Source organism: Neomonachus schauinslandi, chromosome 3 (assembly GCF_002201575.2).
Source record: "Neomonachus schauinslandi chromosome 3, ASM220157v2, whole genome shotgun sequence".
Taxonomy (NCBI): domain Eukaryota; kingdom Metazoa; phylum Chordata; class Mammalia; order Carnivora; family Phocidae; genus Neomonachus; species Neomonachus schauinslandi.
This window is the reverse complement of record NC_058405.1, coordinates 63,370,455-63,387,296: the sequence shown is the minus strand read 5'-3', so window position 1 is coordinate 63,387,296 and position 16,842 is coordinate 63,370,455. Positions and strand designations below refer to the sequence as shown.

At 37.6% G+C, this 16,842-nt stretch overlaps 1 protein-coding gene across 2 annotated transcripts; it reads left to right on the top strand.

The window, feature by feature from the left end:
• Positions 1–90: 90 nt before the first annotated feature.
• NHLRC3 (NHL repeat containing 3) lies at positions 91–9,741 on the top strand. 2 transcript variants are annotated; one of them, XM_021678310.1, is made up of 7 exons: positions 91–316; positions 760–912; positions 1,217–1,364; positions 3,771–3,971; positions 5,102–5,193; positions 8,276–8,388; positions 9,152–9,741. In XM_021678310.1, exons 1-7 carry the CDS (start codon positions 233–235, stop codon positions 9,402–9,404), a joined length of 1,044 nt encoding a protein of 347 aa, XP_021533985.1. In that variant the 5' UTR covers positions 91–232; the 3' UTR covers positions 9,405–9,741. The 2 variants fall into 2 exon arrangements, with proteins under 2 accessions (XP_021533985.1, XP_044769126.1); XM_044913191.1 differs by lacking the exon at positions 3,771–3,971.
• Positions 9,742–16,842: the final 7,101 nt, after the last annotated feature.

The window sequence follows — 16,842 nt, the reverse complement described above, 5'->3', positions numbered from 1 at the left end:
CCGAGCCACGTGACCTGGGGGCGTGGACCCGGGAATGATCCAGGAAACCGCTCCCCGAACTCTGATTTTCTATCACCCGAGTCCGGTTCTCAAACCCCGCACGTCCAGGGAGACGGAACTGGAGATAGGAACTTGGGCTCCGAGGTGGGGCCGACGCCGTGTACAGCGACGAACCGCGTGGAGCTGAGGCTGTCTGGTGGCCCCCAGCGCCTGCGGGCTCTACCGTTTCGTCATGGCAAGATTTTGGGTCTGCCTGGCCGGCGCTGGCTTCTTTCTTGCATTACTGGTTTTGCATTCGCGTTTTTGTGGCTCCCCGGTGAGTTGAGCAGGGAAGAAATGTCTGTTGGGTATGTGGATAGCACTGTTGAGAGGCGACCCGCTGTCGTGGGATGGAGGTAGCGGGCCCTGGCGCCCGCACTTAGCTTGTCTTTTCAAAAGCTGCACCGGGAGCGGAACTGCCGACGTCTTGTTTTGTCTCTTGGTGTTAAAAAGTTTGTATATGGTACATCGCCATTTTCCTGTTTTCTTTCTTTCCCCAGATCCCACTGCATCTTAAAATAATTTGCAGATTTGTATTGTGATCACTTTGGTCTCTAGACTTACAAACCCATTTCTTCCGAATCATTTCTGTCCAGCAGTCTCAGCACCTCTGTGTCAGCTGTCAGGGCATGCTTAAAAAATAAGCCTTTTTTTTTTTTTTTTTTTTTCTTAACGTAGAGGGTAAACGGATTCTTAATCTTCTGATTATTTTTTTTAAAGGTTTTAAGGAAATTTGCTTTTCAAATTTCCTGGAGAACCAAGGAAATTCCTTACCGGCTGGATGTGGGTTGGCCTAAGCACTCAGAATACTTTACTGGAGCAACATTTTGTGTTGCAATTGACTCCCTCAGCGGATTGGTTTACATAGCCCAGGTTAGTAAAATTGGGATTAAAAAAAAAAAATTATGAACACAAAGGAAACAATTTCTTCTTGTTTTGCTGTACTAAGTAACCATGTATGTTTATATTATGCTATTTGTGAAGTTTTTTTTGAGTTGGTTTTAAGTAAATACTTCGGTTTTGAACGTAGTAGATATTAATATTGTTAGGTTTTGAAGCTCGTTTTTTAAACATTAAATTTCTCGATTAATCTTTAATTTTTGTTTCTCTCTACCAAAATAAAGATTACTTTCTAAAAACTGATCCTATCTAAGCAGTTATTTTTATATACCTTCAGAGAGGGGATAACATCCCAAAGGTATTAGTGTTCACAGAGGATGGATATTTCCTACGATCCTGGAATTACACAGTTGACACACCTCATGGTATATTTGCAGCCAGTACACTACATGAACAGTCTGTCTGGATCACGGATGTAGGAAGTGGTATGTGTAGTAATATCTATTCACTTGTCTTGCTAGAAATCATATTGTTGCCCATGTTCTTGCTTGTACGCTTTAAAATCAAGAGTTGCTAAATCTAGTTGTAATTTCTTTAATTATTTTTGAAATCACTTGTTTCTAAAAACCTCTATACTGTACTTCTGTAGAGTCAAGATATTTAGCAAGGAGGCTATAATTATTATGGTTTTTCCTTTAACTTGTCAAGGGACTTTTCCTCTTTAAAGCATCGGTTGTGAGACCATACTTTCAGGGATCATTTCTATGGTTTGTTAACGCATCAGTTGCTCTTCCCAGGCTAAAATTTTAAACCTCTTCTGTGAAGCCCCCAAAATAGCAATCTCTGTAAGTTAATGGCCCCCAAAATAGCAATCTCTGTGAGTTAATGAACGGAGTCCTCGTCTTATTTTCCTTTACCAGCTCACTTTCAAAAGAAATTGTGCTAAGAAACTAGAACTGCTTTGTTGCCCAAAATGCAAGATTTGCAGAGACGCCTGGTGTTAATGTTTCTGAAGTCCTGCCTACTGCAACATGTCTGAAATCTTCTTTCCACCAAATACTTTTAGTAGAATGTGTTGCAAATCAAAGTAGGCACAGTTGGATTTATAGCTCTGGATGTTTTCAGAGATAGCTGTTTGCATGTTCTTGTGGCTTAAGACAGTACCAGAGATAACCTGGCATTATTATCGCAGGATCTCAGGAATGAATGGGATCATAAAGACAGTCTTTGGCCCAGTTACATTCATGGCTTGAAGGACATCCTGTTTCTTCATTTCTGGCAAATTCAGATACCATTTTGGAATTAATGAACTCTCAGTTTTTGTTAGAAGTGCCATTACTGTTTGTTCTCAGAACCCAAAAGATTTCTGAGCCGCAGCTGATTTCATTTCTTTCAAGATGTATTTTGGATGATAAAATTTTGGTTAAACAAAAAATCGAGAATACCTCTGAGTTCCTTGTAATGCTATAATGAACTATGACTATTTTGACTTCTTTTTTTTCCCCCAGGACTCACTGTTAAAGGCCTTTACTTTTTAATTTATTCCATTCATGTGATCGTTTTTTATAAAATACTTCGTTGATTCCCAGAAATAAAACAAAACACACATGACCTCTTCTTTCCATTAAAGGGTTTTTTTCATGCACAGATCTGAAGACACTTTTTATATTCCTTCCCATTTTTTGAAGAAATACATTCCCTTTAATAAAAATGTGGCTGTAAATGAGCCTTAAAAACAAAACAAAACGATGTTATATACTGGTGTTCTATGTCTTTTGCCAACTCTTTAGAAACTTTGAAGGTTGCTTTCTTTAATAATATTTTGTTCTCTTGTTGCTACAAATTACCTCAAGCATTCAAATCAGGTATAACAATAAATACGTTTTTTAAGATAGAATTGTAATGCAAGTTGATTCACTTTATTTCCAGTGAGTTCAGTGTATCCAATTTATCTTTGGCATGCCTACCAGTTAGTTTGGTCTTGGTATGTCTTCAAGTTGATTTCTGTTAACCGCATTATGTTTTTTTCCTAATTATTAGTACCGTACTTTATATTTTTGCTTGTAAGATAATTTTAATTCAAAGAAGTCTTGATATAAGTGAGAAAATATACTAGTGATTTGGAAAGATTTATTCTCTTAGGAAAAAAAGTTAATGGGTTGAGTTTTGCACTTGTTTCTACTATGAGAAAGTGTAGTTTAAAAAAAATATGTATTAGGGGCGCCTGGGTGGCTCAGATGGTTGAGCGTCTGCCTTCGGCTCAGGTCATGATTCCAGGGTCCTGGGATCGAGCCCCGCATCGGGCTCCTTGCTCGGCAGGGAACCTGCTTCTCCCTCTCCCTCTGCTGTTCCCCCTGCTTGTGCTCTCTCACTCTCTCTGTCAAATAAATAAAATCTTAAAAAAAATAAAAAATAAAAAAATATGTATTATAGTGAACTTTTTTGTTGACCTACTAAAATTTGAGATCTGCACATGATTGACTGAAATAATGATTTTCAAACATAAGTTCCTTTTCCAGTTACTTCTGGATTTCTTTTTGCAAGGAATGTTTATTCAAGGTTGTACTGTCATGCTTATGATTACAAAAGAAAATGATGTACCTATAATTTAACATCATGAGCCTTCTGTATAAGGAGCCAGTTTTGTTGGTTTTACTTATTTGAATTTAGAATCTACTTATTTTGGAGTACCTGAGCTTTAATTCATGACAGATTTGGTTGTAACTAATGAAGAAGCTTTATGGCTTGTGAAATACAGCATTTAATTATCTGAGCCTGTTAACTTTTTATTACAGTCAAATTCTATTAAATTCTTGCTCTCTGCTTACTTGAAAAACGTGAATGTTTGGACAGTGGTTATATTTGTGACGTGTGCATGTTTTTCTTTATAGGATCCTATGGTCATACTATTAAAAAATACAATTCCTTTGGTGATCTTGTTCAAGTCTTGGGTACCCCAGGCAAAAAAGGCACTGGTTTGAATCCCCTGCAATTTGATAATCCCGCAGAATTATATGTAGATGACACAGGAGATATTTACATTGTGGATGGAGATGGAGGATTGAATAACAGATTGATCAAATTGTCCCAAGGTACATGGCTTGCATGGTATCATAAGAATGCTTTTTAATAAGTTGGATGTGTTTAGGGGCGCCTGGGTGGCTCAGTCGTTAAGCGTCTGCCTTCAGCTCAGGTCATGATCCTGGGGTCCCGGGATCGAGTCCCACATCGGACTCCCTGCTCGGCAGGAGGCCTGCTTCTCCCTTTCCCACTCTCCCTGCTTGTGTTCTTGCTCTCGCTGTCTCTCTCTGTCAAATAAATAAAATCTTAAAAAAAAAAATAATAAGTTGGATGTGTTTAATTTGTTCAATACTTGGTGTAATATTATAACTAGTGTGCGTGTGTGTGTTTTTTTTAAGAGAGAGAGAATACGTTCCGGGGGTGGGGGCCAGGGGGAGAGGGAGAGAGACAATCTTCAGCAGACTCCACACCCAGCAAGAAGCCTGACATAGGGCTCCATCTCACGACCCTTGAGATCATGACCTGAGCTGAAATGTAGTTGGATGCTTAACTGACTTGACTGAGCCACCCAGGCACCCCTACAACTATTGTATATTGTATTATATATGAAGCTGTGTGTAAAGGGCTTGAGTGAGATGTGTGGGATGGTCAGTAATAAATGATTCTGATAATATGCTTGCTTATTCCTTTGAATTAAATTGGAGGCAGTTTGGGAATTTATAGTGGGCTGAAGAAATAAGTGTTTATCCTATCCAATTAAGAAAGAAGGTTAGGAACCTGGCATTCCAGAGCTGAGATACCCTTCAGTTTGATTGATCAGCTAAAGTTTCATTGTATTTATTGCTGTATGTCCTCAGTAGTATTCTAGGTGCAGGTCTATTTCAGATGAAACTGCTAAATGCTACTCTATGGTATTGATTGTTAAATAAGATTTGGAGAAGGAGAAATTACTGTTGACTGGGTAAGTAGGGCAAGCATTCATAAAGCAAGTGGTTCTTGAACTAAACTGGTTTTGGTGGGAGGAGAAGATGGATGGGAGGAACATTCACAAGACTCTATCACACAAGGTCTACAGGTAATTAGCAAGTCTTCTAGGAAGGGAGCTTAGGATGTAATTTTGGAAGAGTTAAAAAATAAGATTTGAGATGTTCTTGAAGGCTTATCTAAGAATTTTGAAGCCAACTATGTTTGCCGTTGTCAGATTTCATGATGCTTTGGCTGCATGGAGAACGTGGAACGGGGCCTGCTAAGTTCAACATACCTCACAGTGTTACCGTTGATTCATCTGGTCGGGTAAAAATACACTGTCATTGTGTATGGAACTGTGTGTCTGAGTGTGTGTGTGTGTGTGTGTGTGTGTAGGCGTATGGACCTCTATGTATATGGATCTTGGTGCACATGTGTGTCTGGATATCTGAATATGTATGAATGTTTGTGGTTATGTGTATCTGGGTGTGTCTGGGCAATTCCTCTGGGGCTGGGTATACCCACATATTATAAATGTTTAGGTCCTATAATGAAGAGAGTTCCCCAAATATTTAGAAATGAACAAAATAGATTTCCTGTGTCACTTAAAGGTAGAAGGAACAAATAATGGAATAGAACTTAAGTTACCTGAAAAAGGAAAGAGTTGCCCTCCTACTAAGAAAACTACTAAGAGTGTTTTAATATATTTTTAATTTTAGAATTAAATTAATTCTAGAATATGTTGATCAAAAGGGAGATGGGAGAGATTAATCTTGGAGGCTTGAAAATAAGAGCCACTCAGGCAACTTTGTTCTCACTAGCTCCACTCTGGGGAATGGAAAACTTTAACTGAAGCATTTCTTTCTTTCTTTTTTTTTTTTTTAAGATTTTATTTATTTATTTGAGAGAGAGAGCATGAGAGGGGAGAGTCTCAGAGGGAGAAGCAGGCTCCCGGCTGAGCCAGGAGCCCGATGCGGGGCTTGATTCCGGGACTCCAGGATCACGACCTGAGCCAAAGGCAGTTGCCCAACCAACTGAGCCACCCAGGCACCCTTAACTGATGCTTTTCAACCCATTTCTTTTTCCCCACCCTATCCACTGCTACCTCTTTTGCTTTTATCCACCTTTAAGCATATATATCACTTCTTTGGGGTTACTTTCCTATGACCAAACCCCCACCCAAAATGTTTTATATTAGTTTCCCCTTCTGTTTTCCTATATAGTAGCCTATACTTTCCCGTTATAGTAATTATCACACTATAATATGATCAGTTGTCTCCCTTAACAGAGTGTAGGCTGTATGAGGGCATATACTGAATCTCTTTGGCTTTGTATCTCAGTGCCTGGCACGTAGTAATCGTTGTATGAGTAACTGTTAAATGACTAAATGTCTTGCAGGATGGATGCATCAGACTATCTTGGCTTCATACTGTTAGAAATTTAATCCATTTCTACTTCTGATTCTATGTTCAGCAGACAACCTTTTGATTGTGATTTGGCTTCCTATATAGACAAAGTGAGAATGTTTTGATCATAAAATCTGCAAGTATTTCGCATTGTAGATAGGAAGATAACTGAACCTGTGAGTTTTGTCTGTAAATGGGGAGCTTGAAAGTTGGAATTCTGGTTTTAAACACATTACCCTTCTGAGCCCGGTTAACTACTTCCTTCAATGAATAAGATCAAGTTTCTGAGCAGGCAAGACCTAGACTCCAGGGTCTAGGTGAATTCTCTGTAGTGATAAGTGCCCTTTTGAGAAAGCTTGGAGAACATTTGATGGGGATACTCTGGCATTACAGAATGATGAAAAATGAGGGTATTCATTTCCGCACACTTGTGTTTTAACAACAGTCAATGCCATTCAGAGCATTTTACATGATTAACTCATTTAGTCATCACCCCAACCCTATAGGAAAAGTTAATTAGCTCCAGAGCTGAACTTGCTGCTGTTTTGTTTTTTGTTTTTTCGTTTTTAAGATTTATTTATTTGAGAGAGAGAGAGATTGAGAGAGAAAGTGCATGCACGTGCACATGTGTAGGTTGGGGTAGGGACAGAGGGAGAGGGAGAGAGAGAATCTCAAGCAGACTCCCTGCTGAGTGCAGAGCCTGACCTGGGGTTCAATCTCACAACCCTGTGGATCATGACCTGAGCTGAAATCTCAAGTCGGGGGCTTAACCAAATGGGCCACCCAGGCGCCCCTGCTATTGTTTCTTAAACAAGGTTTCTCATAATCAAGATTTGTTCAGTAGGGAGGATAATGCTAACAATCTAAAATATTCAATCCTAGAGTCTAAACTATATTTTTTCCTTGGTCACTCATCTAAGGCAGTAGTCCCAAATTCTTCATCCTTACTAAAGAATCATGAATCAGGAGAGGGTCTTGAGAAATTACCTTACTTAGGGATCAACAACCTTTCTAAAATGATACAATGAGTCTGTATTTGTTTCTTATTATAGATGAATTTAGTGGCTACTAAAACTCACAGGCATTGACGGATACATTGTCAGGGTTACCCTGAAGAAATAGTGCGGGAAACCACAAACTCAAGAAATCCAATGATCCTGAAAGGAGGAGGTAGAGGTCAGCAGGGCTGGCCCACACTTCCAGTCCATTCTTACATACCCCTCTACAATCCTAGCCTCATGTCATAAAATCATTTCACTGTATGTATGCCATAGGTTGCATATATTAAATATAGTACATGAAATGTCATTTGGAGTGAATCTATTTTCCTGTTTTATAACAACAGTTTTCCTTAATAACTCATTCCAGCCTATAGCAAAATTAAATTAAACCTGTTGTTAGTCTACTGTCATTCTTGAGATGCTACTAAAATCTTTTAAGCATCCTCTTTCAGTGGTTTGGCACTTTGGACATTCTTTGGTAACTAGCAGGTAGATGTTTAGTGATACTGCAATAGGAATAAATACGTGGCTACCCCCTAGCCTGAGCTCCTGAGGAACTAGGCTGCATTTCTTTGTCTTTGTCTTCTAACCTAACCCAGGGACTGACAGGTTGGCAGAACTCAGCAGGACAGACAGTGCCTGTTGGAGGAATGAATGAATTCTCTTGCTTCTCAGTACTGTGCTAGTTCTCTGCATCACAACAGAAGACTCCAGTTTTTTTAGTTATTCAAATGTTTAATAGAACAGAGTGTTATGTATGGGCTTTGGGTTAAGACAGATGGCCGTAAGTGGCTCTCCCACTGTAAGCTCACTTCGAACTTTAATTTCGTGTCTGAAGATAGGGCTTTTAATAACTTCTTCTTTGGGGTCCTCTAAGTACTAAATGAGGTGATGCATGTGAAACTAATGGAAATAAACATTCATACCTCCCCTCTTCCCCTTCTGTTTTCTTTCTCATTATGATGTAGATCTTTTCCTAGAAACATTTTTTTGGTTTCTCAGGTGTGGGTTGCTGACCGAGGAAATAAAAGAATTCAAGTATTTGATAAAGACACCGGGGAGTGGTTAGGAGCATGGAATAATTGTTTCACAGAAGAGGGACCTTCTTCAGTCAGGTGATTTTTTTCTTTTTCTTTTAAAATGCTCGTTTTATTAGGTGGGTGGGGGATGGGCTAAGTGGGTGATGGGCATTAAGGAGGGCACTTGCTGTGATGAGCATTGGGTGTTATATGCAAGTGATAGATCACTGAATTCTCCCCCAGAAACTAATACTACACTATGTGTTAACTAAATACAATTTAAATAAAATCTTGAAAGAAAAAAAAATGCTTGTTTTATTTGGTTTATGTTCGTTTCTCTGAAGAGCTAGCTGAGAGTTTAAAATATTATTAATTTTCAACAGGTGAAAAGGGGACAGAACCAAGTATGCAGAGAACACATAATGGTATTTTAAATCCCAAGCAGAGCGAAAGCAGTTAAACTCCCCGTGCACTGTGGGATCCGGGTCTCAGAGATAACATATGCTGGACCTCCTACAGCCATCACCCTCGGGATACATGTGATGAATTTTTAAACGCAGAACGAAAATAGCAGTCTTGAGTCTATAGTGTCAGCCTAGCACCGACTTTCCATTAGTTTCATTTTGCGTGGTACTCGCATATTATTTTTGTTTGTTGAAACTCATCTTTGGCTATGTCTACCATCGCAAATCTATTCCCTCATCAACAGAGTTAGACAAATTTTAAATTCTCCTTGAGGGCATCCTTCAGCAAGTAGAGGTGTCTGTTGTTTAGCGTCATAGGAGATAAAAACGTTGAGAAAGTCAACATTTATACTAATTTTGCATACATTTATTCTGTAAAATGTCTTTCTCCTTAGATTTACTCCCGACGGAAAGTACGTGATTGTAGCCCAGCTGAACCTTAGCAGGCTCTTACTGGTGGCAGCGCCCCCAGTGGGAAGCATCGGTAACTGTTCTGTAATTGGCACGATCCAGCTAGCAGATCAAGTTTTACCTCATCTCTTGGATGTCAGTGGGAAGACTGGAGCAATCTATGTAGCAGAAATTGGAGCAAAGCAAGTACAAAAATATGTCCCTATGAATAGCTATTTTCCTTCATTCGGTTCGTAATGTTTCCTTTGCGGAGATCTTTCAAGTGGAAGTTCAGATTCTCAAATTCATTGTTAAGCCCTTACAAATAATGTTCAAGCATAAGAATGTGTTTCTTTATTTTTCTGTGACCTGGTGATGAGAAAAAATTGTTTTTATATCATGAAGAACCATATGTTTTGTTGCTCTTCTTGTGACTTAGTTTTACTTGTAAGTGCATTAGAATATTTTAATGAAGGAAATGTAATATTTAAAAAATGGGGTTGGAAAGAGGGACTAAGGTTGTAACCTGGGTATTTGCTCTGGTAGACTAATTTTCCCTGGGAGAAAGAGGGAAAGGAATAAAAATGAGTTTTGCAGGACATATTGAATTTCATGAGAAGAACTACAAAGCTCTAATTTGTTCACCTTATATAAAATGTACATTTTGAGAGATCAAGTCAGATGGACTCTTGATTAATGAGTACCCATAGGATGCCAGCTCTTAAAGATTCAGAGATGAAGAAGCAGGTTTATCTTTGTGTGCCTTTTCAGGAGCTTGTAGTCCACTGGGGAGACAAGTGTGCAAACTGATACAACACAGTGACAGCAAGGCTTAAGTGTAGCAGGACTTTTGGAAGTCGGAGCATTACTTCTGACTGAGGGAATCCGGGAGGTTTTGCCAGGAAAGTCAGCTTGAGCTCCAACTTGAGAAACTGAAAGGGGAAAACAAGGTGGTCCAAGTGGACAAGTGGTAAAAAGTTACAAACTTGCTGGGAGCTTTGGTAGGCTTTCTTTTAAAAGCCCATCTTGGTTTGGGTCCTTTAGCTGTAAAATACTTAATCTCAACCTCTCAGTGTAGGAATAAAACAACAGGCATTTAAGCACTTTACTGAAAGGGATCTTTACAAGTACTAACTGCAATTTTTTTTTTTTTTTTAATTAAAGGTAACATTAAAAGTTGGGGCCTCTCTTCAGGGCCTCTTTCCTTTCTTTTCTTTCTTTTTTCTTTTTGTTAAACATGTACTCCGTTCGTTCCTAACATCTGTCTACCTCAAAGAAGTTTTAGAATTATTTATATGGGGATGTGTACTCAACACTTTGCACTATTAAGGTGAATAATTTCTTACCTTTCTAGGCCTCTCTACCCCTTTGGTTTTAATATTTGCTTCCCCTTCTTTTCAGTTCTAGTTTATTCTGGGTTTTGGTTGAACCTGGCCATATGATGATCTTTCAGGTCATTCCTCCCCTTTTCTTGTATCCATCTCCTTCTTTATTCTAGTCTTGCCCTGCAAATCATGTAGCTTGTGAGAAATCCTGAGCTGACTTCTCATCACCCATTATGGCTGCAGTCTGTTTTGTAGACCTCAGGGAATTCAAACTATTTTGATGCTTGGATCATATCTTGATGCAGTTAGGAAGGTAAATCGACCAACAGGAAACTTCCGTGTTCCAAGGCCCTTGATAAGTGTGTTCATGCCACTGATCAAGCTGTATGATCTTAAATGAGTTTTTCTTAGTTTTTTCTCTTTAGTAAAAATTCCTCCTCCAGGAATGCTGTTAGGATCAGATGTATGACAGATACAAATGTACCTTCTGAAATAAATAGTTTCGAGTACTTTAAAGGTAGAAATTCTTAACAAAAATCCTTCTAAATGTGCTATTTACCTGATATCAACCATCAAGTTTGCCTTAATTTTGCGTTTATTGCTTTTTTCAGAACTTATCCTAATGAACTTTATGCAGCTTAGCCAATATAGTAAATTTATTTGTATAAAAAGAGTGATTTGAGGGTTTTGTTTTGTTTTGTTTTTAAGCCAGGACAAGAAGTGCAAATGTCTCTTAGGAATGCAGGTTAGGTAAACTGATCTTGTTCTTTTAAAAATGTTATATTTAACTTTATTTTATACCAGATTCTTATAAAACTTGTTGAGAATTTTGTTGCCATATGTCTTGCTAGAAGTGTCTATTAGCATCGCTGTAATCATAGTATTTCACTTTTTTCCTTTGGATTAATTGATTAAATGATTTGAGAAAATGTCTTATTGTCATTTAAAAGATACAAATTAAATTTTTGGAAAGAAAAGACAATATTATCTGGCTCTCGATTTTAATGTTTGAGTTTATTGTTACAAAAGCAGTTTATAACTTCTTACTCCACTGAAGAATTTCAGCAATCCTGAAATCACAGGTTTGCTCTGTGAGAATATCCTCCTTCATTCGCATGTGAAGTGTAAGCTGAAGTGCATTTTGTTAGAGGTCGCTCAGAAGTCCAAACGAAAACAGCCTGGCTGAGATGGGGGGGTGGGTACAAATAATAGTGATACTAGCTAACTCCATATATTTTTGCATTGGAAATGGAACCTCTTTATGCCCCTACTTTCTAGATCTATTAGGAGGTGTGTGTGGTGGGGTGGGGGTGGGGTGGCTTCTAAATTAGAAAACCAAAGGAAGGCTGGAGGTATCTTCGCTAACCTCCACTGTGACATCGGGTCTCTGCAATGGAATGTTTGTGTCCTCAGAGAAAACCTGTGCGCATTCTGATGGTAAACTAAGAAGACCCATATAATTTGTGCTTAGATCACTTAACAGATTAAAAGACTGCTTCAAGCGATGTGGCTGTCAGGCTAAATAAAGGCACTCAAGTCCCAACTTTTGTTCGCCTTTGTTGGTTTTAAACACTGGATTTGAAAGCAGGATAGATTGGAGAGCCCACGGGACAACTGGAAACTGTCAGATTTTTGCTCCTTTGACTCACCAAATCCATTAGAATCATTAAAAAAAAAAACAAACTTGAATGTATGACTTTATTTTACTCTTGACTCTAAAATTTCAGCAATAATCAAATAAAAAAACTTTTTAGAAAAGTCAGAGTAAGATTCATTTATTCAACAAAAATGAAACAACAAACATGTGAAGGCACTTAGGCAAGTGTCCTCTGCCTTGGTAGCTGCCCATCCATCTGGGAAAAGAAGCCCAGAAAACCCATTTCCTTTCACTTCACCCTGGGGGAGTTGCCCTATTTGGCACTTGCGTTGTGTTACATTCTTGATACAAAAGAGGGCAGTAGAGTCTTGCTTATGAGCATTTCTTGAACCCAGCTGTGGGCCTTCTTTATACTTTGATTTTTTTAAAAAATTGAAGTTAACCATACTTTTAATTTTTCTTCTTTTTCTTTAGCTTACATATCTTGAGGAAATTAGCTTATAGGTGACATATTTTCCAAGGGTTATTGGAAATTGTTACTGTTTAATTGGACATTTCCATGTTTAAAAAAAACAACTTTTCAATAAAAGCCAAACTAACAGCCGGAAGTGAATAATTCGTTTTAACCTATAACTTGAATATGAGTTTAGTACAATAGAAAATGCGTTCATATTAACAGAGAATTATTCCTTTTTTCCTTACTAGATTTTTTTTGTTTGTTTTAAACAATTTTGCCTTGTGGTTGCTGACTCTCTTATAAATAAAAAAATTGATTATTTATGAAGAGGCCAAGTAATTTTTCCATCAGACACTTAGCCATAGAATCCATGAGTTTATAGGGTAAGTTAATCCTTTAGACATTTAATGACATGTAGATAGTACCTTTGTATGTAAGAACTGAGTGGAATTTGAGTAATGAAAAATAGCACTTCTGAAACTTTAGGTTCTTCCATTGTAAACAATGGAAGGATATTGTTATGATTTAATTCTGCTTGTATGTAATTTATGCCAAAGTGGCCCATCTTGGGGCAGCCTGTTTTTAACCCCTACAATAGTCTATGACCCTGGTAAATAGATTTGCTACCTTTAAAGAGAGAATCCTACAAATAGACTCTAATCCAAAAACAGTTGACCAAATAACATGGTGTTTGGACATAATTCTGAGACCTTCAAAGGGTGATCATATAGTAGCATGAACAGACTTATTGAGCTTTCCTCCAGAATGAAGATAATGAGTAGAAATAACAGTGTGGCCAGTTTGTCCAGCTTAATGAAAGAACATTCTAGCAAAGAGCTGTGTAGCAGTGGAACATACTGTGTTCATATTCAAAGTGGTAAGGTTCAGTGAGTCAGAACTTGAAATCTAGAGTTAGGTTGACTGAGGTTCTGATCCAGGCCCTGCCGCTTACTTGCGTGTTGTTTTGAGACTGCCTCATTTTTCTCTTTTGTGAAATGGAAATGATAGTATTTTCCTCATGGGATCATTGTGAATAGAAATGAAATCGTGCATGTAGAACATTACACCTAGGCCCTGACACACAGTAAGCACTCACCACGCCTTTTTTGTGGTATGTAAGCCAGAGATGGGCAGCCGTGTCACCTTTGGGCTGAAATTCTTACTCTGGGAAGATGGTGAGACCAGATGACCTTCCCCATTATATGATTCAGTTTAGTCCCACTATTGAGAACTAAAGGTATAGTTGTCATACACTAAGTCATCTATCATTTAGAAATGGCCACTTTTAAAAAGCAGAGATATTTTCAGTTCACACTAAAGCTATTTAGTCATCCAACAGATGACTACATGTTAGATACCAGGAATATGGTGGTGAGCAAGGTAAAGACTCCTTTTCTGAAATACACATTCTACTTCGGAAAACAGAACAGTTTGAATGAAAAAAGTGAGATTCTGACTAGAATTTGTGGTAAATTTAACACCTGGTTGGCTAAATAAACACCCATTCAACTTTTTTCCTTATTTTATATACCACCTCGAAGACTGGAAGAATGAGGTGCTTGCTTTCTCAGCTTAACTAGCATCTAGGGGTAGTCACATGATGTGATTCTGGCCAATGCAATGTAAACGGAAGTCTACTGGGAGATTTCTGGAGAATCATTTGCTTTTTTTATTAAAAAAAAAAAAAAAGGTAGGCATACTTAGCACCACTGCCTTCTCCCTTCTTGCCAGACTTGAACTTGAGTGTGATGCCGGGAGTTGCAGCAGTCATCATGGTACTATAAAGCAACAAACCCAACGTTCTTAAAGAAGGCCGAAAGATAGAAGGAGGCTGGGTTTTTATGATTGGGGAACCACGCTACTGACCTGGTAATCCCTTTCTCCAGATATTTTATGCGAGATAGTTGAATGTTTTAGTTACTTAAGCCACTGTTTTTGTTGGGTGTCTTCTTACAGATAAACATTCCTAACAAATTCAATATTAAATTAATCTGCATTAGTTTGGGATGGATATTTTTTATAATTTTAAGAGTCTATATCCAGGAAAATAAGTTACTCTGCTTTTATGTCTTATTTTATGTCCTTTGATAAAATTTTATTGTTTTTTTTTTTCAATTTAGATTCTGTGCATGTCTTTTGAGACACGTTTAGGTTCCTGTGTCAAATTTATCCTTTGCATTTATTAATTGTAGCTATTAGGGTAGGATTCCCCTGCCCCCTTTTTGAGAGAGAGAGCACGGAAGGGGTTAGGGGGTGGGTAGGAAGAGGGAGAGACGCTCTGCATTCAGCGCAGAGCCTAACTTGGTGCTCAATCTCATGACCCTGGAATCATGGCCTGAGCCGAAATCAAGTCGGATGCTTAACCGACTGAGCCACCCAGGTGCCCCTTTTTCCCTCATTTCAAATTACTTTTTGGTGGCATAGAGAAAAGGTATCAGTTCTTTTTATGTATGTGATTTCTATTCACCTTAATAAACTCTTACTGATTTTAATTATCTATTATAGATATTCAGATTTTCTAGGTATACCACTCTGAAAATAAAGGTAACTGTACATCTTCCAATTATCTATTGCTCGTTTGATTTTTAAAATTTTAATGCATTAGCTACATTGTTCAAAACAATGTTAAATGATTGTAGTCATATCAAGTATCTTTATCTTATTTCTGATTTTAATGGAAATAATTGGTACTTTGCCAATTAATACGATATTTGCTATTGAGTTTTGGTAATTTTCATATTTAAGTAGTTTTTTTAAATCTCAGAATTTTATTAAGAATCACTACTTAATTTTATAATGGCTTTTAGCACTGGTGTGTACAATATGTTGATTAATTACAGGTTTTTTTCTTATGGTTATTGTTGGAAAAATTTACTTGGTAATAATTTCTTGCTTGGAACTTTTATTCTCGAAAGAAAGAGGGCAGTAGAGTGTCATTATGTAGAATTTATCAATTAATTATGTTCCACCCATTTCCAAAAGGAATTTGAGCCTCTTTACAATAAAATTTCTAAAATACATTAAAATAGAGTAATGTCAAAAATTGCATAGAGCAGTGTGAAAATACATTTATCCAAAACCTGGATTAATAGTTATGGCAATTAAGCATTAACTTACTTCTGAGATTTCTTGTAGCCATAGCAAAGAAGGAAATGTGCATAGTTAATTTTCATCTGATAAAATGAAATAGATGCGGGGCGCCTGGGTGGCTCAGTAGGTTAAGCGACTGCCTTCGGCTCAGGTCATGATCCTGGAGTCCCGGGATCGAGTCCCGCATCGGGCTCCCTGCTCGGCAGGGAGTCTGCTTCTCCCTCTGACCCTCCTCCCTCTCATGCTCTCTGTCTCATTCTCTCTCTCTCAAATAAATAAATAAAATCTTTAAAAAAAAAAATGAAATAGATGCATGGGTCTTTATAGGTGAAATGAAACAATATACCTTCAACAACAATAAAAAAACACAAACTTTTTTAAATGTAATCAAGGAAGGTGTGAGGAAGGGATAGGGTCTTTAAGCCAGTAGATCAATAAATATTAAGTATTCTTATTTGGTGTATATACCACTGATTGGATGCACAGTCTTTGTCAGGGTTTGATAGCAATGACGGTGGTAAAGTTCTGAATTTCTGCTGTCCAACATGGGCCATTGAGCACTTGAAATGTAGGTTGTGTGTCTAAGGAACTGAATTTTCAGCTTTATTTTTAATTAATTAAATTTAAATTGTTACATGTGGCTATTGGATACTGTATTAGACAACATAGCAGGTGACTAGGTTTTCATAATAATGACCAACAATTTGTTTTTACTCAATTTCCTTGTTCATTTGTATGATTTGCTTTCTTTGTAGTGTGACCTTTTGGCAGTGTTTCTAATAATTCCACCTAACTCGAAGATTAAAAATTATGCACATCGAAATACTAAATTGTTGAATCTTTTGTTAAATATTTTCCAAATGAAAGTGAAGTTAGTCTGTGAAGAACGAAGGAAAATGATTCTTACAAAGCTTTAAGTATTTATGTATGTGTGTACTTATTTATTTTACCAGTTCATCTCTAGGAACATCTCTGCTTTTCTGTCTTTTTTTTTTCCTTAAGAGAAACCATTTTCACATGCAGCAGCTCATGTTTCAATGCAAACTGGTCTCATGTAGATTTTTTATGCGTCCCACAGAGGTATTCGCAGTATTGTTTCAGACATCCTAAAAATCAGGTTGGAAGGCAATAAAATGCAATCACAACTTCATTACTGGTAATGTTGAATTATTACATCTTTACTAATGACTGCATTAGTTTCCATCTTTATTTGTATTTTAAATCTTA